Source organism: Monopterus albus, unplaced genomic scaffold (assembly GCF_001952655.1).
Source record: "Monopterus albus unplaced genomic scaffold, M_albus_1.0 scaffold468.1, whole genome shotgun sequence".
NCBI classification, from domain to species: domain Eukaryota; kingdom Metazoa; phylum Chordata; class Actinopteri; order Synbranchiformes; family Synbranchidae; genus Monopterus; species Monopterus albus.
In genome coordinates, this window is record NW_018128348.1 from 77425 (window position 1) to 100411 (window position 22987).

At 39.6% G+C, this 22987-nt stretch overlaps 1 protein-coding gene across 2 annotated transcripts in view; it reads left to right on the forward strand.

The window, feature by feature from the left end:
* ndrg2 (NDRG family member 2) overlaps window positions 1-18159 on the forward strand; it is a 32056-nt gene extending 13897 nt beyond the window's left edge. For both annotated transcript variants that reach the window (XM_020587640.1, XM_020587639.1), the window contains exons 3-17: window positions 8703-8788; window positions 12276-12320; window positions 12734-12839; window positions 12935-13055; window positions 13584-13646; window positions 14283-14343; window positions 14774-14860; window positions 15066-15122; window positions 15246-15349; window positions 15434-15472; window positions 15589-15640; window positions 15876-15923; window positions 16077-16112; window positions 16831-16882; window positions 17885-18159. In XM_020587640.1, the coding sequence (XP_020443296.1) occupies window positions 8714-8788; window positions 12276-12320; window positions 12734-12839; window positions 12935-13055; window positions 13584-13646; window positions 14283-14343; window positions 14774-14860; window positions 15066-15122; window positions 15246-15349; window positions 15434-15472; window positions 15589-15640; window positions 15876-15923; window positions 16077-16112; window positions 16831-16882; window positions 17885-18048 (1110 nt within the window). In that variant the 5' untranslated portion in view covers window positions 8703-8713 and the 3' untranslated portion in view covers window positions 18049-18159. The remainder of the gene's footprint in view (window positions 1-8702; window positions 8789-12275; window positions 12321-12733; window positions 12840-12934; window positions 13056-13583; window positions 13647-14282; window positions 14344-14773; window positions 14861-15065; window positions 15123-15245; window positions 15350-15433; window positions 15473-15588; window positions 15641-15875; window positions 15924-16076; window positions 16113-16830; window positions 16883-17884) is intronic.
* The last annotated feature ends 4828 nt before the right edge of the window (window positions 18160-22987 follow it).

Here is a 22987-nt window from a genome sequence, read left to right on the forward strand (position 1 = left end):
TTTCTCTCCACTCATAATTTGCTGTGTGCGCGAGGGTCAGCCTCATCTAAATGCAAAGCAGCACAGACCTAACCTGACCATGGACCATAACGCAGCCTTGGTTAACACTGTGGTGTTCAGAAGGTCCTTGGCCTCTGTAGATCTTCCCGTCTGATTGCATGTTTTCTGATGAGTTGCATGTCAAAAGCAGCAGGATGGGCTGACAGAAAGCAGGCACTGAAGTTGCATGGAATTCATAAATGTTTACTGTTTGGTTTGGCAGTATGGATCAAATTTAACATTGTACCTTATATTGCAGTAATGATATTTAGAGTTTGGCCAATTAAAATGTTGCAACTGTCACCTTTTCTGGAATTTCAAATGCATAACTGTTAATAGATAAGTTTACTAGATGACAGTGGTGATGTGGTTCATCTGCAGTGGTGAAAGAAGTACTCGAACAACAATACCACAGTCTATAAATACTGTTCCAAGTGAAAATCCTGCATTCAAAATGCTCCTTTAGTAAACGTTCAAAGTTTTAGCATCAAAACATATTAAAAGTAAAAGTACTCATTATGCAGAATGACACCTTTAATAATAATGTATATCAATTATTGGATTATAATTGCGGATGCATTATTCTGTTCACCACATTTAATGTTGGTGAAGGTGGAGCAAGTTTTAACAACCGTTATGCTTATAGTTCAAAGTACTTTACATAAGTCTAGGTAGATTGTTGTTCTCTGGTGGAGAATCCACAAAGTGATTATATAGTTTTGTATTAATCTGGTTCTGAAAAGTAACTAGTAATTAAAGTTATAAAATGGAGTAAAAAGTACAATATTTGCCTCTAAAATGTCACAAAGGTGAAGTATGAAGTACCAGAAAATGAAACCGCTCCTGTATAGATAACTTAAACATAATTTTGCTTAAGTACAATATTTCCAGTGAATCTAAGCCCTAAACATCAGGTTTTAGGGAAAGGCTGCTACAGTTAGCCCTGAAGTGAAAATCTGTCCGAGCCAGTTACTACACTCCACTGTGAGTTTGTAACACGATTGAAACTTTTATTGTTTCCATGATAATCAAAAATTCTTACCTGATAGTCTTGAGTCACCTTTAAATAACATCATCCATCAGCAGCCAATCCTGCTTTGGCTTTTCAGTGAACCATCACCAGACCCTCAGCTACATCCATAGTTACTGTGTAGTGACACTGCACTGCATCAAAGGACAAAGGGAAAAGGGGGGAAGGGGGAGGAATGACAGGAAGGATCGAGGAAAACAGATTGTCATGCTCGAATCAGATGGCCCCTCTAAGAGCTGACAACTGAAATGCCATTGCTCTGCACAATTATGAACACACACAAAATCAACTTGGATTACTTTAGCTGGGGCATTTATGTAACATAGCCATGAAACCTGTTCAGTGCAAAAGATGAACTGAGCAACTGTTGTCTGACAGCTGAAATTTGGACGTAGATTAGAGGGAAATGAGAAGCAAGGCTTGTTTTATTTTTTTTCATGTTCTCCTCCTTTTCAGCTGACAGCACTTTCTCTTCCCTGGTTTTTAGTCTCCCTCTCTTCTTACTCTTCGTGCAGATGTCTTTTTCTGTCCACCTCTCTTTTTTCTTTCCACAGTGACAGACGATGCCTCCTGTGCAGTTAAACGGTTATTACATGCTCTAAAACACACTGACTCAGAGCGAGGAACAGAAAGATGGGTGATGGAGGGAGTTAGGCCGAGTAAAATGTTACAGCATCAGGAAACGGTGTGTGTGGAGGAGAGAGTGCGTATGTACGATAGAGAACAGACTGAGTAACGTTGGATGAGGTATGTGTGACCTGTTTCAATGCTGCTTAATCTCCAATGTGGTCACATGACTGCCTTTATGCAATAATTCAAACTTTTGTTAAACATATTCTATATAGAGAGCATGAAAGCTCATCCTTCACCTTGGAAATAGTAGTGTAACTTGGGGTCCACTAGCTTTTTGTTGAGCTTTCTTCAGCAAATGGAGTTTGGTTACTTGTCTTCACATATTGGTATGTAACTGTGGTCACGTGATAATGTTCTATAAGTGGTGGATCTACTGGAACAAAAAGTAGGATTATTAGATGAATGACTTTATTAATTAAAAATTAATTGGTTAAAGCTACACTAATCAATCCTTTTTACATTAGCAATAAAAAGAAATGATTCAATGTGATGTGAAAGGGATCATTTGCAGTAACAAACCCCCACACAGCTATCATCCAATTCTGCAGTTTTGCTTAGCTTTTTAGCATCTTTAAGCTAGTTATGGTTTCACATGACCCACAATGTTTTTCTTTGTTTAACTCTCATCCACTTTAACTGGTCCAGTGGCACATAACCCGGCCACCTGTTGGTATGGCCTGCAACAGAGAAAGTTAAGCTTTTATAGGGCACTAATTGAAGTACTTGGAAATTAAAAAATTCAACCCTAGACCATTATTGGAGGATATTACATCGTTTTTTATTTTTATTATTATTTTTTTACTTAAAATCATTGTCATGCTGCAAATCATGGTCAATATATATGGTTTCTTGCCTGTCTAGGGTAATAATTTCCCCAAAAGGTATGTATAGAAAATATTAAAGAACAGATAAAGTTGAAGTCACATTTATTTAAACATAAATGTGCAAAAATACAAAACTACTTATTTTCTACAAATATTCATAGCCATTTAGTAAGTTACAAAATGTGGATCCTTGCCCGATAAAGGGCTAAACCTGCCTAAGGGGGGGGTACTAATACCATGATGCGCCGCTGTGAGTGTGACTTGTTCTGTTTACAATATTCAGCTGCTGCAGTAATATTTTATTTCATTTCATAAAAGGACTACAGATACTGACTGCTGCATTCTATACCCATACAGTATATATATTTTGTTTGCAGTTGTACGGATTTCAGTCGTTCAGTTCCAATGACTAGTCATGCCAGTTTTTTGCACATGCTTAGCTCATGGCTGGCTACCTTTGTTTTAATAAAGAAAGAAAGCATGAGGAGGATCATACAGAAACACTGATTTATTATTTAGCCATCACATTTTTTCATCTTTTTTTCTTCATTTTTTTAGTATCAAGTGATAAATATCGAATCATTTACCTTTTGTTGTGGCAATATTGTACCATGATTTTTTGGTATCATTACATCCCTATTACTTGGGTAATAGAAGAAACACTGCATTTTTACACTGTCCTATTTTCATATTAGGCTTTAAAAGAAGTTCATTGTATAGGTTCCTGGCTGATCATTTATTTGCTGCTAAACACATCCTGTGACAGGGGTACTTTCCTTTCCAAACACCCTAATGGAATAATACCAGAGACCTATTAATATACAGCGAGGAGCATGTAAAGAAATTTACTTCGCAGTCATGTCAGGACCTGCCAGATATATAAAAATAGTGGGGGAGGAGATGTGGGACAGAATCTACAGTGTCTGAGAAAGACTGACAACCAGAGTGGTCAGGTTTGCGGATATGTTTCAACAAGCAGCTGCTTGCACCAGCTGAACTGTTCATTGACCAAGATACTGAAATCCTACCAGCTCTAGATCTGAACATTGAAAGGGAAACCACCAAAGTCCTTGGCAAAGCCACAGTCCAAAAACAGGCATGATAGGTTTGCTGGTTACAGGAGAAAACGGGTGGCGAGGAAGTTGTGTAATATTTGTAGTTGAGATTGTTGATGTTAATTTGGATAAAGATTCTGAGGCATTTCAGGGGTTGATATGATTCCTAGGGCTACAAGTAAAAGTTATTTTCATTATTGCTTTAACTGGTTACGTTTCTGGAGCTAAGTCATCATATTTAAGTTGCTTGTTTCATCTAATTATGACCCAGAAACGTTTTAATTTATCAAGACTAAAAACAGCAAACATTGACATTTGAGATACTGAAATGACAGTATTTGCATTTTTGATTAATAGATAAACAACTAACCAAGTTGGTATCATTTATTTTTCTGTTGATCCACAAACTAATGGAGACATGAATTCCAACTTGTGGCATTTAAATTATTGGTCAGTTGACCGAAGAGTAATGTGCAATGATTTTTGTGAGTGACTAGCAGCCACTGATATAGAATCTTCAATAATGTGTTATGCCATGAATGTGCATTCAAGCTGTGGAAGAATCCAGGATTGAGCAACAAGTGTTCTGGCTGTTGACAAACCAGCTAGCCATGCTCTGGGAAGCAAACGTTCAGAAAAGTCATTAAGGAGGTGAAGTCCTGGGTCCACTGGGAAGTTCACTTTTGTCAGAGTAGAGAAAGCTTGTACTGCCTCATCCCAAAAGCATTGTACCTTTTGGACAGTCCCATGATTCCCTCTGGTTTCCTTATTTTAGAGGAGATGTCCTGGTTGTCACTTTCTCCCTCTCTCCAGGTTTACCTCAGCCAACCAGCAGCTGTTTTGGTTCACCTGTGTCTCATTTACCAGTTAATTTAACTCACCCCCTCCTTCTCCTCAGCACCAGGAAGTCACTTGAGTCTTGCAGTAGTTTCCAGTTCTTATCTGAAGTTTGTTACCCGTTACTTGACCTGTGTCTGTCAGTCGCTGGTTTTCTGCTTGTCTCTACCCCTCTGGTCTGTAAGTCTACTGCTTATCTGTACCACTGCCTGATTTCACCCTGTTATAGTTTTGCCTAAGCTCAGGTCACCTTATGTTTGCTGGCAAGATGAAGAGGAGCTGTTGTGGATGGTGCTTGTGCATTCATTTTTGTTTGTTCTCTCTCTTGTCACTGGCAGTCTTTTTATATCCTGGATTTCAAGCCGCATTTTGTTGTTACCTCTTCCTGTGAGCCCTCCAGGAGTCCTCATCAGCCTGCACCTGTTATTTAAGTCTTACCAATGTTATTAGTAGTACAACTGCCTCATTGTTCAAGGGTCAAGGATTTTATTGTCAATTCACCATATGTCCAGGACATACAGAAAATCAAAATACCGTTTCTTTCTCACCTAGTATTGGGTGCCATAACATTTAGGAACTGAAATAGAGTAAAGTAGAATAAAAAATAGAATAGAATAGAGTAAGAATTGGATTGACATAACTAGGATGTCTGAGCACTCTGGGCACTGCCATATTCTGTAACTGTGGCCATTTTCTGGAACTGTGCCACATGTGAAGGAGAAACTTGCTCCCCATCTGCCCCGCCCTACCTACCTCTCCTACTTACCTGCAGTGGTCGTACCTCCTGGTCCCTCACTTCCTCCACCAATGAATGTATGGTGTTCTCTGTCTGCGTCCTCCCCAGGGGCTTGTACCACAGTCAGGAGACAACAATGACTAAAACACAATCTGTTGTTGCTGACCTCCCTCAGTGCAGGTGTTGTACCCAGAATTTCTCTGACTTCCACCAGCGGCTCCACCGCTGTCAGCTCCCGGAGCAGCTCTGCCCTTTTATAATCCCTTAAATAGGAAATTACCTTTTCATATGCTTGTTGAGTTTTGCATTTGAGTCCTCCTTGTCCTGGTTATTTGACAGTCTTCCTGTTGAGGCCAGTTATAGCTTTCCCACTCCCAGATCCATTTGATAGAGACCTTGGAGCACGATATGAATTTGTATACAAGAGCCTGTTTTTGTTCATATGACTCACCCCACTCGACTTTAAGGGTTTTTAAGGTGGATCCAAGTCTAAAATAAGTGAACAGTGTGTGTTTATCAATAACACACCTTGCCATACAGTCTTCAAAGGTGATTAAGGCTTCCTTCCCATTGAGGTTACCCAAATTGGGGAAATTTCAGAAGGTCCCACAGCCCATTCCTTTCTCCACCCAGTCATCCAGGATAAAGCGTTTGCTGCCTGAAATTAGAATGAATTTTCCCCAAATTGGGGAGGATCTGTGTAATTTGTTATTGTATCCTACATGTCTTCCAACTGCCTTGTAGATTTCTAGTGAGTACAACATTATAGGCCTGTGTCTTAGAGAGCGGTTGCTATGAGAAATACCAGAAAATCTTTCAATCTCATCGGTGTCTCCGGATCTTCCTCTGTTTGTACCCATGCTAGGCTCTATCCTTACTGAAACCACTGACTGCAGGGTAAACACCCAGTGGTACAGTTTGAAGTTGGGGCAGGGCCACATAGCCTTTGCTTCATTGTAAGACTGACCACTTATTTCTCTTTTTTCCTTTTCCATATGACCTAGTGAGGGGGCAGTGGTATCATAGAAGCTGTAACAATTATGAGGCAAAATATTCATCTTTATCACTGTAATTTCGGCAGATACTAAGGAAGGAAACACTTTCCACATTCTTCATCACGTTAGAATCATTCATTTTAGCTGTTTCCACTACCCAGGTCCTGATCTGGATCCCTAAGGTCACCTGACCTAGGACTTGGATGTTGGAGGGTTGTCTAACTTACTGGGGGGGGGCTGCATTTTTTAGCATCAATGCAAACGTGGAGTAATTTATTTTAAAGCCTAACAGCCTTCCAAAATCTTAGATCTGTATTGCATTAGGAAAGGAGTACTCCACACTGGATAAAGAAAAAACTAGGTGTCATCCACATACATTGAATACATTACAAATTTGATAGGAGTTATCACCTGGCTCTTATGATTAGCTGGGCAAATGGTTCAGTTGACAGATTAAATAGTAACGGTGAGAGCAGCCTCTGTTGACGTGAGCCCCTGAATATTCTCAAAGCCTCCGAAACAGCATCTTTGCTACTTATTCAGGTCAGTGAACTTACACCATTTGTATAAATTTAGGGCCAAAGTTAAATTCTGAAAATGTTTGAGCACAGAAGACTGAAGATCATGGTTCTTACTGGATTAGATACAGTGGGCTCTGTCTATCTCAAGTAGCCTTCCAGGCAGTAGCTTTAAATCCGGAATCCATGTTGGGAGCATTTACTGTAAATAGCCCACCTGGTCATCTGTCGTGGCAACCATCAGGAGGTTTATCAGTTTTGTATTGTTTCTCCTGGAACTGTCCTCAAACTCATTTATGTTCTGTAGCTTTTCTGTTTGAGAGATTTGGTGGTTTGTATCCTTCTTAGCTTGAGGGACATTGCCTGCAGGGCTTCTAATTTAGCAGACTTCTCCATGGTTTTGGTATGCGCATTAATTTCAGTTTTGAGGAATCATTTTGCTGCACTTCTTGCCAGAAGTTTTACCAATGTTGAAAATATTAATTTTGGCTGTAGGATTTTTGCCACTTTTATTTTTGGTCTTAGCCAGAGCTAGTCCAGAATTCAGGACCACCAACATGGCATGCATGTGCCTTTTTTTCTGAATCTGAAGAAGACTACCAAACATTTTACAGAAGCTGTAGCTTTTCATGTTTAAAATAAGTGCTAGCGGAGCTATTGTAGTGCTTTCTAATTGAAACTTGACAGTGAGTAACTAAAGGTAGAGAAACACCCAGCGACACTTAAAAAAATAGACAGAAAAATACAGTATGTGCAAGATTAATGAATAGATGTATGCAGAGGGAAGCTGGGAGAGACAGATGGCAGACAATGGAAGCACTGTGTGTACAGTATGTATGCACGTGTGTGTGTGTGTGTGCTGGTGGGGGTTGATTTGGTGAGTAATAATTTCCGTTTGAGTCCCAGAGAGACAAAGGTCCTCCAGTGCAGCAGCTCGTTTTCTGATCAGTGTACACATGCATGCCCACACATACACACACAAACACACCAGCTCACATCATTCCCCCTCTGATGCAATGCCAAATCTGCACATAGGTGATGTCAAAAGATCCCATATTTTAGGTTTAAATGCCAGATTGAGCAGAACGTTATCAGATAACAAGAACAACCTGTTAACTTTGTGTTCAGTTTTAGCCTGGATCAAAGCTAAAACAGCCGAGGTTCTTACTATAACACTTTGATTGAGCTCATTGCTGATGCTTCTTTTTATGCATAGAACAGAACAGGCAATGAACACATGGCACAAGTACAAAATACTAGCACTATAAAAGACAAATGGAGCAGAATGATGTGTGTATATTTTAGGGGGCTGCATGCAAAACTGTAGAAAAGAGGATAAATGACAATAGTAATACAAAGCTCTTCTTTTTATATATATCTGTGTACTGTTAAAGTTTGCTATACATATGTTCTGGCATTTGAAACCTATTGCAACCAACAAGTCAATGCAGCAGTACACAATGACCAACAATGTGGCTGTGAAAGTGTGAAGGCATCTTAAAATAAGTAGCATGCTTGGCTAACTTCCCTTCACCTCATTCTTATCAGCCACTAGTTTGGCACAGTTATTTCTCCCCTCAGTCGGTGCCATTTCACACCACAATGTGCAATGTTTCACCCACTTTTCTCTTTCTGTGCTTTTACTCCTTATTCCTCACAATTATGTGATCACACTAGCACTAGTAAGTTGTAACAAATACCCATACCCACTGATACTTAGCCACCACTCCTCTTCTCTTCTAGCTCTATCTTTCTCTGTCCCCCAGTCCTTTTCTGCTAATCTCTGCTGGCACTAATCACTAATTAAATTTCAGAAGGTCCCACAGCCCAAACACCTCCCATGTGAGAAAACAGCTACATACAGTATTTAATTACACAGTGTGTACTGCATGTCACCCTCTGTGTGTTTATTCAGCACACGTCTGCCAACATCTCGCTGTTTATGTAACGATGACAGTAAAAACATGTATGCACTGTTGCAGCTCAGAGAGCTGAACAACCTCAGAAGCTGTTTCTGTTTCTTTTACCTGTACAGGAGGTGACACAATGACAACGGAAATGCAGGAGATTGCCATGACTGAGGACAAGCCTTTACTCAGGGGTCAGAGTGACATAAGCAAGGTCAGAGATGATGTCACACACACATACAGAATCATGAGCACTCATGTACAAAGTGCAGGCATACACATTTTTGCATAGACTGCATATAGAACATGGAGAAACAAACAAATGGCAGAGTTTGTGTCCATGTGTCTCTGTCCCTGGAGACAGGAAAAACAAGGGCTGGTTTGTGTGTTAGTAAGTAGCAATTGCACCCTTGCAGTGTAGACAATGTGCACAAATGCAAGTGTGAGCACTTTTGTATCTGAGCAATGCCTATGTGACAGCATGTGTTTCAAACACACGTGTGCCATGACTGTGTGGCTACATGTGCGTGTTTATGCACAGCTGCAGCGCTGGCTCTGATCTCAGCGCTGACGTCAGAGCCCTGAGGAGGAGAGGGCTGCTCCTCTCTGCACTGATGTTGCTGTGCAGATGCAGCACTGCAGAGACTTTTGTTTCTCACTGCTGACACCTGGTGGGCAAAACAGGAAATACAACACTAATACAAAAACAACATGGCTACAGATATGAAGGGACAAAAGTATTTAATTAACATCCATCAGACTTCTACCATTAATACTGGTGCTCACACACTGTTCACATATTTCAGACTCAGATCGGCCTTAAAAACTCTTAAAGTCTAGTGGCCAACTCCTCAGCCACCCTCTGGTCACATGGGTTCGGTCAGTTCAAAAACATATGGTATCTTTTATGTACAGCAAGCATTTGTCATATGGTTTCTATAACTGGGGTCTGGGAGTGGGAAAGGACCATGTCCGGTCTCAATAGGAAGGCAGACTGGGGCAAGGCTTAGTCAAGCTGTGTGTTAGCCTCACATAACCCAAAACATGAATTTATTCATTTCAAGTTCTGTACTGCGGCATATGTGTCACCCCAGAAGAGATTCTTGATGGAAGTGAGCCCCAAACTGTACATCTTGTCCTTTAAGCACCTTGGTGCACATGATCTGGGGTTGTCCAAAGGTACAATGCTTCTGGCAAGAGACAGTCTGAGCTGTCTCTACCATAAGGTGAACTTCGTGGTGGACCCAGCACTTCACCTCCTTAATGACTCCTCTGAAACTTACCAAATCATCTCTATAGATATGGGTCGCAGGAGGAAAAAAACTCATTGCTCAGTCTTAGATTCTTCCACACAATTTGATGGCACAGTCATGGCATAACACACTATTACAGATTCTATTTCAGGAACACTCGACCACCAGGATAAACCCACCTTCTCCTGCAACAGTGGGTTGTGGATGGACGCTATAGCTTTAGTGGAAGACTTATTGGCGTCAGCTCCTGGATCCTTTTTGATTGAGCTCTTTCTTTTTTCTTTTGTTTTTCTGGCATGGAGTCCACAGAGGGTGGGGAGGGGGAAAAGGGGTTTATATTTGTGTTCTAAAAACTAATAAACTTTGAATTACACAATACTGCTGAATGGGTAAGAATTCCATATTATGATTTCCTGAAATTAAACTGACAATTTCTACGTGTAATAACCAGTTGGGAATTACTGGGTGATATTGACAAACTCATATAATATGAGTTTTGGAACTAATTCATCCAAATCTAAATAAACTGTTACAAACTAATATGGAGATTAGCTTTTATTTTTCAGGAATCACTTTCAAAATAATTTGCTACATGAATATTGTGCTGAAAACGCTCAACCTCAAAAAGTTATATTGTTTGTCTAATGCAGTTTTAAAGGTTTTAAAGGTGACGAATAGAATTTAAAGGATAAGGCTGGTGTAATTCTATATTTTTCTTATTGCCAACAAATACCATGAAAAGATAAAAATCAGCTATAAGTTTTCCTACTGAAGATGGAAATCTTTTAAAACAGCTTGCAGATATACAGTATAGTTTCACCCACAACAAAGGCCCAGGCTGAGTTTTTATTTTTGTGTAACCAAATATATACTCCTTCCTTTCCCTCAGTTTCTTACTGGTTCATTTTGTCTCAATGCCTTGTTGCCCCTGTTGTCTCTGATTTGTTCCTGACTTCGTTTGATTTGTCTCATTGTTTTCTATGAGTTTTTCCGATCAGCAGTACTTTGGTTTATTTCACTGGTTTGGTTTTCATTTGTGTACCTAGCTCCCTGGCCTAGTTTTGTGCTTTTTGTTTTACTTCATCAGGTTGAGCCTTATATTTTGTTCCTGCTTCTTGTTCTGTGTTACATTAAAATCCCATCGACCTCTCCCTTGGCTTGTGTCTGCATATTTGGGTCCTTCCCTTGCTGGAAATGTAACAGAAACATGTCACCCAGTGCAACCGCCTGTCTCTGTGATGTGTTTATAATAGTTTTCAGACAGCTGTGGAGCTCTGTGGCACACAGATGGTCTTGGATACATAGACAGTAGTTGGTATATTATCATTGTTACTTGTTTTTTCTTAGTTTACCATTAAGAAAATGTAGTATAACAGCAGTTTTATCCTATAAGGTAGCTTATTATCATAGCTAATAAAAATAAACAATGAGAGCTGTTTAGCAAAGAATCTGGGGTGTGACAGTGACAAATACTCATGTCTACCATAGGGTCATTACTCCCTCAGCACGGGCTACAACACTACCCAATGGGTGTGTGAAGGGAAAATCAGAGTAGGAAATGTAATGATGAATGGGAGGTTCTGGGTAATATCCAGCCCTCCATTGTTCACTGGGACCTCCTGCCTCCAATCACATGCATTAGCATCCATCCCGAACCACTGATTTTAATGTGATTTCTATTGCTTGAACTAGTGACCTGTATAATCCAGGCAGGGACCATCTCTCTAATTGCCAAACCTCCAGAACCCTCCCTTTATCCTGCGTGATGACGGCCATCTGCACCCGTCCACCTCCACTTTAACATCACTGCCTGCTAATTTTCTAAGCGCTTGTGATGCTAGTAATTCATTAGCTGCGTAAATGGATCCCAGGTTGCAAATGAACAACCCCATTTAAAACCTCCCACTGACAGACTTCCTGCGCATAATCCCCAGCATCCAATAACCACCTGCTCCTCTGAAGAGCTTCTCTGTTGCTTTATCAGGAGTAAAATGCCACCCATCGTGCTTGTGTGGGTGTTAATTAGGAGGCAAACCCTCACTTAACATGAAAGGGCTATGAAAGAACAAAAGCACGAGAATTTACTTTGACATGTGGTTTTTGAGCAACACAAGATAAAAGAAAGACAAAAAAGAAAAGTATTTTAAGCAGTATGAAATAACAGTGACTCAGATCTCAAAAGTTGGATCCACTTATTAAAAATTCACCTTTATATATTTGATCCAGTAGGGGTTTGAATGTGATGTTTATGGAAATTAATATATTTCCTTCTGAAGCCACACACACACTTGTCTCCACTGGCTAATGATCACAACCTACCAGGAGATTGTCATCTATTGTCATAAGACTAAAAAGAGAAGTGGCGTGTCTGCTCGCATTTAAAAAAAAAGTGCAAAAATGACATGAACAACTCATCCTAATTAGACTTTGTTCCCTTGTTTCTCCCAGGATGCTGCCGAACTGGCTGCAAGGATACTCCTGGACCAAGGACAGGTGAGGCTGTTCAGATGTGTGTTCAATTTGTTTGTCTGTTTATCAGATTTTTTTTTTTTTGACTAAAGATACTGATTGCAAGTGTATAAGCAGGGATGGGAAGGATACTATGACATAAATGAGGAGAACCTTTTCAACTTTTATACATTTTTACAGAATTGTTGCATTTTTATCTGGAAAGCCTCAGCAGATCTGTAGCGTTGTGCAGAGATACAACACTGCCACATATTAAAACAAGATCTTTACAGGAAGGATGTACAGTAGTATATGATGGAGCAGCATGAAGGAACTGATGGTATAGATGCTGTTTTGGAAAAAAAATTCTGTGTAAAAGATTGCACTTGATGTGGTATAAAGAATCAACAACATCCAGTCTTCATTATTTGATTAAGAGTCTCTCTTGCTCTGCCCAGGAGCACAATATTGAGACCCCAAACGGTGTTCTGCACGTGATCATCCATGGCTCACGAACCACCCGTAGGCCTGCTATCCTCACCTTACATGATGTGGGAATGGAGAGTGAGTATCCCTTTTTGATTTTCAACCCTTTCCCAGTGCCGAGTCGCAGACTTTTTCAGTTGTTCGTGACTTTTTGTTCTCTGTGTCTCTGGCAGGTAAGAGCTGCTTCTCCACTCTGTTTAGGTTCGAGGAAATGGAGGAGATTGTCAAGCATTTCACCGTCATTCATATTGATGCTCCTGGACAAGAGGAGGGGGCTGCTCCCTACCCTGCAACGTATGACCTTTACTTAACTGACATGCTGGTACTCTCTCAGTGTCCTGCAGTAACCTTGCTTTTTTTTATTTAACTGAACCTCTCAAAAATATAAGCAATTTTCTGTGCTTGCCTTAAACCTAATCTTTTCCAAAAATTCCTATCTCTCACATCTCCCTCCTCTTCGGTTTCTAATATGCTCTTGTCAGAGGTTTAAAGAAAATCCGCCCTTTTCTCTCTCTTTCCACACTTCTTATTTCTTCCCCCTCACACATCTTCATCACTTCACTTCCTTGTGATATTGTTTAAGGGGCTCAGCAGGATTTTTTTGCATGTATTATCACGGCATCTTGACTGTGAACTATAACTCCTGCTGGTGATTCTAGAAGCTCATTTTCAGTTTGATCTCATTTTAGATCCCTGTCTACAAAAGTGTCAGCCACGGGGCTCCAGAAACGCTCCCCTCCCACAAGAAAATTGGATGTTGCATATCAGTGTTTTTCACATGCTGATGCCTCATATGACTGAGATCATTTGTGTTTGTTGTAGTTACCAGTATCCATCCATGGAGACCATTGCAGAGATGATCCCTGCCGTCCTGCAGTATTTCAAGTGAGTTAACTGTATTTACTTTGATGTAAACACAAGCAGAATTTCACTGGGCTCATACATACATACACACACACAGAGGCTGATGTTCACATGTTGCTGTGTTGTTATTTTCAAGACAGGTGGAGTCTCAGTTTTATTATTGTAGGTGTAGGTTGGACTGCTCCTGTGCACAACCACCACTGTTTTTAAAATGACATTAGCCAGCACAATTGAAAGCTGATATTATATAGTGTAGTATACTGCGTAGTGCTTGTGTAGTTGTACTCAGGACACAATCACAGGATTTCTGAAACATTAAATGTTTCACTCTGATTTCTGACATCATGTTTAATGTAGGCTTATATATTTAAAATGTTACCGCAAAAACAACTTAAATAAAAGTGAAAAGATCTGCTCAAACCACCCAGTGTCATAAGGAGAGAGTGTGCTGGTGGTATTTTTCTTTTTTCTCCAATGCACCATTCAAACATTATAGTACTGTGCAGAGGCAGGAACAAAATCCTGCACCACATTTAAATTAATTGTCTTTATCCAAAATCAAAAGGCATTTTAATCATATGTGTGATATTAACATTGTCTGTCCAGGCATTTTATTCATATATGTGTGATATTAACATTGTCTGTCCTTCCTGTCAGCTTCCGAAGTATAATCGGAGTGGGTGTGGGAGCAGGAGCGTACATCCTTTCCAAGTTCACAGTGAGTGTCGTCTTTTCTTACAGCTCTATCTTGACGTTTCACTGTCCTTGTTAGCATGTTTAGTCTGTTTTGTGGAGAGTAGCTGTTAATACTATGTCTTGTTTCATTCATTCAGCAGCAGTGAAACATGGTAGTAAGCAGTGATAAAAGTACTACTTAAATCTGTGACGTTTTAAAGCAGCGGTTAAGTAAATCATGATCTCTTCACCGGTGTTGCAACAAAGACAGCAAATTGGAATGAATATAACATACAGCGGAATACTATTACATTCCCCGTAATAATAATGCTTAGGGTTGAAATCCAAACGCTACTTGCTGTTCCTTCAAGTATTGTGCTCTTAATTTTGAAATAATATGAATCTGAAAAATTTTTGACACTGACATATCATCTCACTATTTATTGCTTTGTTTTGTTCCTTTTTTTCTTCAGCTTGTGCATCCAAATTTAGTGGAGGGACTGGTTCTGATCAACATCGACGGTAACGCCCGTGGATGGTTAGACTGGGCCGCTCATAAGGTGTTTTTCTTTCTTCCTTCTTCCCTCCCTCCCTTCCTTCCTAGCCAGGACTGCATGTGGTATTTTAATCTAGTTAGTCCTAATGGGAGTTTGTCTTGACTACATGCACCATCTGTGTCAGAGTGATATTGATAATGCGAGTGTTTATTTTATTAAAGTATGAAGAAACCTACTGATTTCTTTCTCTCTTCCTCTGCCTCTCTAGCTGACCTCTGTGACAACCTCCCTCACAGAGCAGCTCCTGGCCCACCTGTTCAGTCAGGTACAAGGACAAATAGTCACTGTGAAAACATGTCTGGGCATAAAAACATGTCTAAATATAGCTGGGATTTTTTTTTTTGTCTGGTCATTTGCATGATTTTGTGTTGCTTCATTCATTTTGTAGGAGGAGCTGTCATCAAACACAGAGATAGTGCAGTCTCACAGAGAGCGTATCTCCCAGGCTTCTAATATTTACAACATGGAGCTTCTCTGGAAGACTTACCTAGGGTAATCACACACCCACCAATGTCGTTACATAAAAACAGATATACTACACATCAAACCACAACTAAGTCTTTTTTCCTCCTCTAGTCGCAGAGACTTGAACGTTGACCGCAACAACTCTTTCAAGTAAATACCCTCAAAAAATATATCTTTTACACTTTGTTATAGCTTGAATAAAACAAAACATATACTCTCCAAATGCCACCCTTGTGACCTCTAATGTTTAATTCTGTTGATCTCAGGTGCCCAGTAATGTTGGTGGTGGGTGATCAAGCTCCACATGAAGAAGCTGCAGTATGTTTGAGCTTGAGTCTAAAATGTCTCCTAATAGGGACTTGAATGACATGGCATCTTTCAAGTGTTCTTATATTGTATGATTCATTTCAACAAATCAAGGGCAAAAAGAACAGGTTTCTTTTGAGTCTCACTAGACTCGAGCCCTCAAAAATAAATTAGGTAGAGTGTCTTCATGAGTTTGCTGTTTCTGTTTGAGTCAGAGGTTTACTGGTTTTCCTTCGGTGACCACCAGGTGGAGTGCAACAGCAAACTGGACCCAACGACAACCTCGTTCCTAAAGGTAACTCAACCCGCACAGCTTTCTATTTACTGTCTGTTTAGTGTTGACACTTTCAACAAAACTGTGTCTTTTAGTGTAAACAGACACTGACCTCTCTGTCCTGACACTTCACGTTGTCATTCACTGTGACTCAAGTCATCTATCTCTCCGCAGATGGCTGATGCTGGCGGTCTCCCTCAGCTGACTCAGGTAACAGCATGTCTTTCCAACACATAAAACATGGATGCTAATACAAAAATTATTAGGGTGGCAATTATTGATTCTTTTTATTGTTGACATACAGTATCTGCCAATTATTTTGTTGATAAAGTAACTGTTTTGTCAGCAAAATGCCAGGATGTGGTGAAAAATACAGCCCAGTATTGTGTTTGACAAAGAATAGCATCAAATCTCCACTGGTGTTTATATATGCTTTGTTTGTTTGTTTTTTACATGAAAAATTACAGAATTAATCTTCTGTGTGGATTCAATTCATTCATTCATTAAGTAATGAGCTGTTTCATCTCTACTTGTTTTGGTAACACATACCTGGTTAATGAACCAGCACAAGGTGGATCTGAAACAAAGCAAAACACCCCGTCACCCAATGCAGCAAATCTTTTTCATGTATAATATGATGCTTTGAAGATTAAGAAATATGAAACTGGAACTGATACAGCAACGATCACTCCATTAACTCAAGCAGCCTAACCCGCTCTGTTAAAGCAGGTTATGCCGCTTCTGGTTAAAAAGTGCACATTGACTGTGACTGAATAAACAAATTCTGGGTGTTGTAGTCTTGTAGATTAAAACCTTTCCCCTTGGCTCCCACATGGGGTCACCAAATGACATTATGATTTAATCCAGGTAAGAATTAATGATTGTACTGATAGAATGTATAAAACATCTCTTGTATTTGTCTTTGCAGCCTGCTAAACTGACTGAGGCTTTCAAGTATTTTGTCCAGGGCATGGGTTACAGTAAGTTAACTGCCATTAATAAAAAGATATTTGTCCACAGATTACATGTACTGAACGTGCTAATATCGTGGGATTGGGATTTTATTGCATAAATACTGTCATTTTGTACTAACCATGTATTTTTGTCACTTGTGTGCAATACTGTACAAAATATACAACTTGTGTGTCATTAACTTAAAGCTACAGTGTATAACTTAAGGTGGCACTAACATGAAACTCCAAACCAGTCAACTCTACTACCATCTGCTACGCTCCGCCACGCTCTGCCCAGCTCTTCCAATATTTGTCATTATGAAATTAACAATAGATAAGAATGCAACAATACTTACTGATCAAATAGAAGTAATTGAATATGTCTGATTGGTATGTCCTGCTCAAAACCTTTAAGAAGCCAATATCTTTGCACTGCTGCCAGTGCTGTTCAATGAGTCTGGGTCAAAGGAGGCTTCGACAACACCTCTACACATTAAGACAAGTTTCTGAGCAGATTTCTGCAACAAAAATATTTGATAAAAGTTACATAAGCCTTAAGGATGAAGATGGTGATATTTGAATGAACTAGCAGTTATTGTGCATGTATTCAAAGCCTCATAGAGCTCCCTGTTATACAAAAACTATATATAGTTAAATATATAGTGAGCTACACTGAGGTACCACAACATGCTAACTTGAACATGGGTGCTTGGTGCTGCTGCAAATACTCACTTGTGCACCAAATGTGTATTAACCCAGAGCTGAAAATAATACCTAAAACATGATTTACAGCTTTTTGGGTAAAAGCTACAAATCAGCGTCTGACAGCCGTGCACAGACAGTGAAGTGAAGTGAAGTGAAGTAGGAAAATTGTGAGATTGACTAAAGCATTTTTGCTTGTGGTAGGTTTGTCATCAATAAGAAAAATATAGAATAATACCAGCACTGTCCCACAAGTGTTGGTTACATAGCATTCCAAGATGTGAGTCTAATCTTACCGTCCATTTCTTTCTATCCATTTCTCTACAGTGGCTTCATCTTGCATGACCCGCCTGTCCCGTTCCCGTACCGCTTCTCTCTCCTCCACCTACTCCATCGATGGGTCCCGCTCTCGTTCCCGCACCCTGTCCCAGGGCTCGCAGGGTGGCCAGATGCCACCGAGCCCCTCCCAAACAATGGAGGTGTCTTGCTGAAGATGAAAGAAGAGGCGCGTGAGAGAGTGAGAGTAGTGAAAGGAAAGGAAGGGAAAGCGAGATGAATGGGTTACTTATTTGTCACTAAACAACTCCCATCATTCCCCACAAGAGCAGAATAGCAAGAGAGACAAGAAGAGGGAGGGAGAAAGGGAAACTGGAAGATGGAAACCTATCTTCAAGTTCAAGTTCCGGCCTTCTCCTCACACCCCCCTTCCAACAGAAAACACAGTGGGTTGGGCTGTTCTACAGTGATTATGAGTCATTGGCGAGAAGAGGTTAATAAAAACAAAAAAGTCAGGCGGGGAGGTGGGGAAACAATGGCAACCAGTCCTTGCTCCCTCCCTCTATTGGAGCCCTTTAATAATGATAAGGAGTGTGGTCTATAGAGACACACACCTTGCATTAACCAGTAGTAATGATCCTAAAAATGGTGGTATTGTCGTTGATGCTGGTGATTAATGTTGTCAATGATAATGTAATAGAAAAACAGTAACAATTGTTGTTGATGCTGGTGATTAATGTTGTCGATGATAATGTAATAGAAAAACAGTAACACTTTTCTCTTTATTACGCAATGAGTTCAAAATGAGAGATTTAAAAAAACATAGCAGAAGAGATACTTGTATAACAATGTGTCTGCTAGTTTTGTGTTATTTTTATTTGATTAATCAAATTTTATTTTCTTATTTGTAACCTGCCTCGGCACAGGGCTGAAGCCTACTGATGGATCGATCTGTCATGTGGTAACAGCCAATGAGAGCCATTATAGTGACTACTTCCTCCTTGATGTTGCCAGTATGTCTTCCAGTTGCCCTGTCTATAAGTGACTGTTTTGTTTTCCTTTTGGATTTAAGCAGATGGAGGGAAGCTTTTACTGTTTGTTTTTTCCTTCCCCATTTTTCTGGAGTGTTTGGAAGTTGCATGCCTGGTGTCAGGCCCATGTGACTACTGACTGGATAATATATTTTTTATATGCATCTAATAAGCTGTGTGGATTTGGGTGCGTGTGCGTGTTCTGTTTTGTTTGCTTGATGTGTTTAGCAAACACGATGGTCGGCAGGTATGCATAGGTGAGACTGAGGGTGTGCTCTTTACAGTAGCTAGTCAGCACCCTATTGTGAACTCTAGCCGCACACTAAATAGTGCTTCCAACATTTCTGGTAGTCTCGCACTGTGTGTCTCAATATCTGTGCTTGTGTACAACTTACCAGGGAGAATTACATCACTAGGTAGCATGCTAGTATGGAGATTGCATTTCAGTGTCTGGCCAGAAGGATCACTGTGTTTATCATCTGGGTTGTAATCTCTTAGCCTTGCCTATGCATGGATACCTCCTAACAAACCCAGCTAGCATACTTGAGTTTCTGTGTGATGTGAGGTAACATGAATGCACACTCCTCTCCGACAACAAGCAGATTTATTCAAGCTATGGGGTCGAGAATTGTGTTTGCATGTGATTGATACGATACGCATGTGTCCAATGAAGTAAACATGAGGTATATGGAAGTGTTCGTATTGTATAAGCGGACGAAGTAAACATGAGATATGGAAGTGTTCGTATTGTATAAGCGCATTATCAAAGCAAAGAGGGAAAAGATCAGGGTCCTATAGCAAAGCTTATTAATGACAATGAACCAGCGCCTTCACTGCCATCACACAGGAAAAAAAACTGGAGTCGTTGCCACCAGACCTGTGCCTTGCCTCAGACATGAGAGGCAACAGACTTAGGCCAGCCCTTTTTTTTGTTTTGATAATGAAAAACTATCACCTGATTCCTGCACCTTGAACCAAATAATCTGGAATTTAAGGCAGTAAGAAATTTTACAGAGCCTCAAAACACAAAGTATATTTTGTAATCAGAATTCTGCCATCAGAAATGCTGTGAGCTAAATGAGCACCTTTTAGCATCGGCTATAATGTGCAAATTCCTTCTAAATTGTAGAAGCTTACCACTGCCCTGTGATATGTAGCCATTGGACTGATTATATTTGCATTTGGACCCAGATATCCTTGGAGCACATGTGCATTTTGAAGCATCACTCCTGTGCATGCATTTATGTTCTGATGCAGCTTTGCATCTGATTATTGTTTCGTTAATAAGCAGTTGTGACATCAAATCTGGATGTTTTAGGCACTTTCATTGCTGTCAAGAGGGCTGAAGTGTCGAATGTAAATGTATGGCTCCCCCAGGCTGAAATCAAAACTCAATCAGGCATCTACCAAATAAGGGATAATGGGTGGAACCATGAAAGAATAATTGCCAAATGAGGAAAAAGGAACAATATGTCTTTGTGGAGAGTAGAGCAGGGCTGTGTGATTGTAAATGCTTGTCCATTTTGTCTCTTGTTTGTCTCAATTTTTACTTCAATCTTAATTTTCTTTTTCTTAAATGTTTTGGATTTTTTTTGCTCATGTCTGTGAAATGTTAGTTTACTGTCCCAATGTGCTCACAAGTTAGTTACCCATGTGATAGCTCTCATGTAACTTTTTTAGCATTAGCGCTAATAAGGGAGAACAATATAATTAACAATTTTAAAAAAGATTAAAGGTAAGGAGAATAGAATCAAATTTACTTGTGTGGCCAATTTCTCTGTGTAACACAGTGAACTTCATTAAAAAGCAGACTTACATATTAATAAAAGCTTGAGAGAAATATCCTGTCTTCTGTTTTGCATTTTCACATAATATTTATCAAGAAAGGGAATAAAACTTCATCATATAAGGGGAACACAACCCTGTTTCTACGGATGATAAACAGCTGTAGTGAAGCTTCTGGCCCCTGGTGGTCAGAGGCACAGTTACTTTGTTTTAACACCTCACAGCTTTGTATTTCAACAGAAGTCTGAACAATAAATTTTGTGAAGACGAGCCTCTTAAATCTGGTGGGTTCAGTGTGACTGATGTGCACTGCCACATTTCAAAAAAACAAAAAGAGAACTGCTGCTGTAAATCCTCAACATCTAGTTTCTTTTTTGTCCACCCTGAATTCATGGACTTCTTATCTCAAACAGACTCAAAGGTGAGCAGTGACATTTTTCTTTCTTATCATAGGTCTGTGGTTGTAATCAAGTAATGTACAGTATAATGCACTTGGCCCCCTTGAAGTTAAGCTGCTTTTTTTTTAGGTTTGTATTTTTTCCCAACAATAAGGATAATAATAATCACCTTTATTGGCCAAGTATGTTACACACAAGGAATTTGTTTCATAACTGCTACTGCAAATCCTCAACATCTAGTTTCTTTTTTTGTCCACCCTGAATTCATGGACTTCTTATCTCAAACAGACTCATAAAGGTGAGCAGTGAAATTTTTCTTTCTTATCGTAAATCTGTGGTTGTAATCAAGTAATGTACAGCATAATGCACTTACCCTTTTTTAGGTTTGTATTATTTCCCAACAATATGCAATTAGGGCATTTAAAGATTTATTTCTGAGAACAGGTGGGTTCACTTGAGCAGAATAAGAGCTTAATAGAGCAGTATTCCAGTCCCCTATAAGTAGAAGTAATAACATGATTATATTTAGTGCCTGTTCAGCCTTAATGCTGAAGTTTAGCTTTGTTCATGTGAAAAATGGCTGTAACAGTTTAACTGTTTCAGAAAAACCAGAAAAGTTTCATTACCCCTTAAAGTCTGTGAAAGTAAATAGTCTCATGTTCTAGTCATATGACATTTGTTTTACAGTATTACAAAGTTATATGGATGACCTCCATCTTTATTACACAAAATCAAAATGCCTTTAAATCAAATGTCTTTTTACAGTTATCTATAAGTATAAGCCCACAGTGAATAAAAATTGTTAGATGAGCCTAACTGTGTCAGTTAAATAATACAATATATTTAAATGAGATCAAGTAAATTGATATTGTAAAGATCAAAACCAAAATACAGTATATGAAGACATTACAACAAAATGTATCATTATACCTTTAAATTGTCACTGTGTATAACCACTGGAATCAAATAAATTGTGTGTTTAATATAAGGCTTATTTGATTAGCAATTCTTCATTTCAAGTGACAAATCAAAATAAAAATAGACCATGTTATATGTACTGTACAACAACTGAAACTTCACTTCTACTTCTTCTGAATTTAATGTCTTTGGTTCAGATAGGATCACATGGTTTTCTAGAAGAACAGGAATTCATTTCCCCAAATGTGCAGATATGAAGGACCTTCCAAAACAAAAAAAACCCTTAAAACCTACAGTAAGATGGAACTGAAATTTCGTGGCTGACAAAATTTACTTAAGGCATAAGTGTTTCCTCAATTCCTTCATTCTGTTCCCCACATGCTAAACACCTACTGTTTACTCAAGATCTCGGCATAAGTCCTCATTATCTTTGAGAAAAAGCCACCTAGAGAGAACAGTGTGTCCAAGGTGTAGATGTGAGTCAAGCCCAGAGATTTAAGGCACCTAAGTTCATTAAAACTGTCAAAGGCATGGTGACTGATAAGCTGGCACACCTTTAGTGGATCTCTGGAACGAATCAGATGCACTGATTCAACTGAAAAGTTTATGAGGGGCAGAAAGTACGCCAGTGGAAGCAGGAAGTAGACTAGACTCTCCTTCACTTTTACCTTTTCACCTAAGTCTCTGGCACTGTCCACCTTCTTTATGGCTGCATTAATGTTTGCTATGAAAAGCTGCAATACTTTGCGTCTGGCTGTGATGTGTTTGTCAAATCTGGTGGTGGAATCACTGTGGGGGGGCTTGATTTGTTGTGTGTAGTATCTGTAAGTGACCTCAATTTGTTCACAGTAGAGCTCAACAGACTTGAGTGCATTTTGCAAATCTTCCAGAGCTTGATTGATGCAGTTTCGATCCTGACGCCTGCCTTGCTGGGTTAAAGATGCAAAAGCACGGTTGTAATATGCAACTGCTGCCCAGCAGCTGTCCTCCTGAATGGCTTTAGTGTACAGCTTGATACTGTC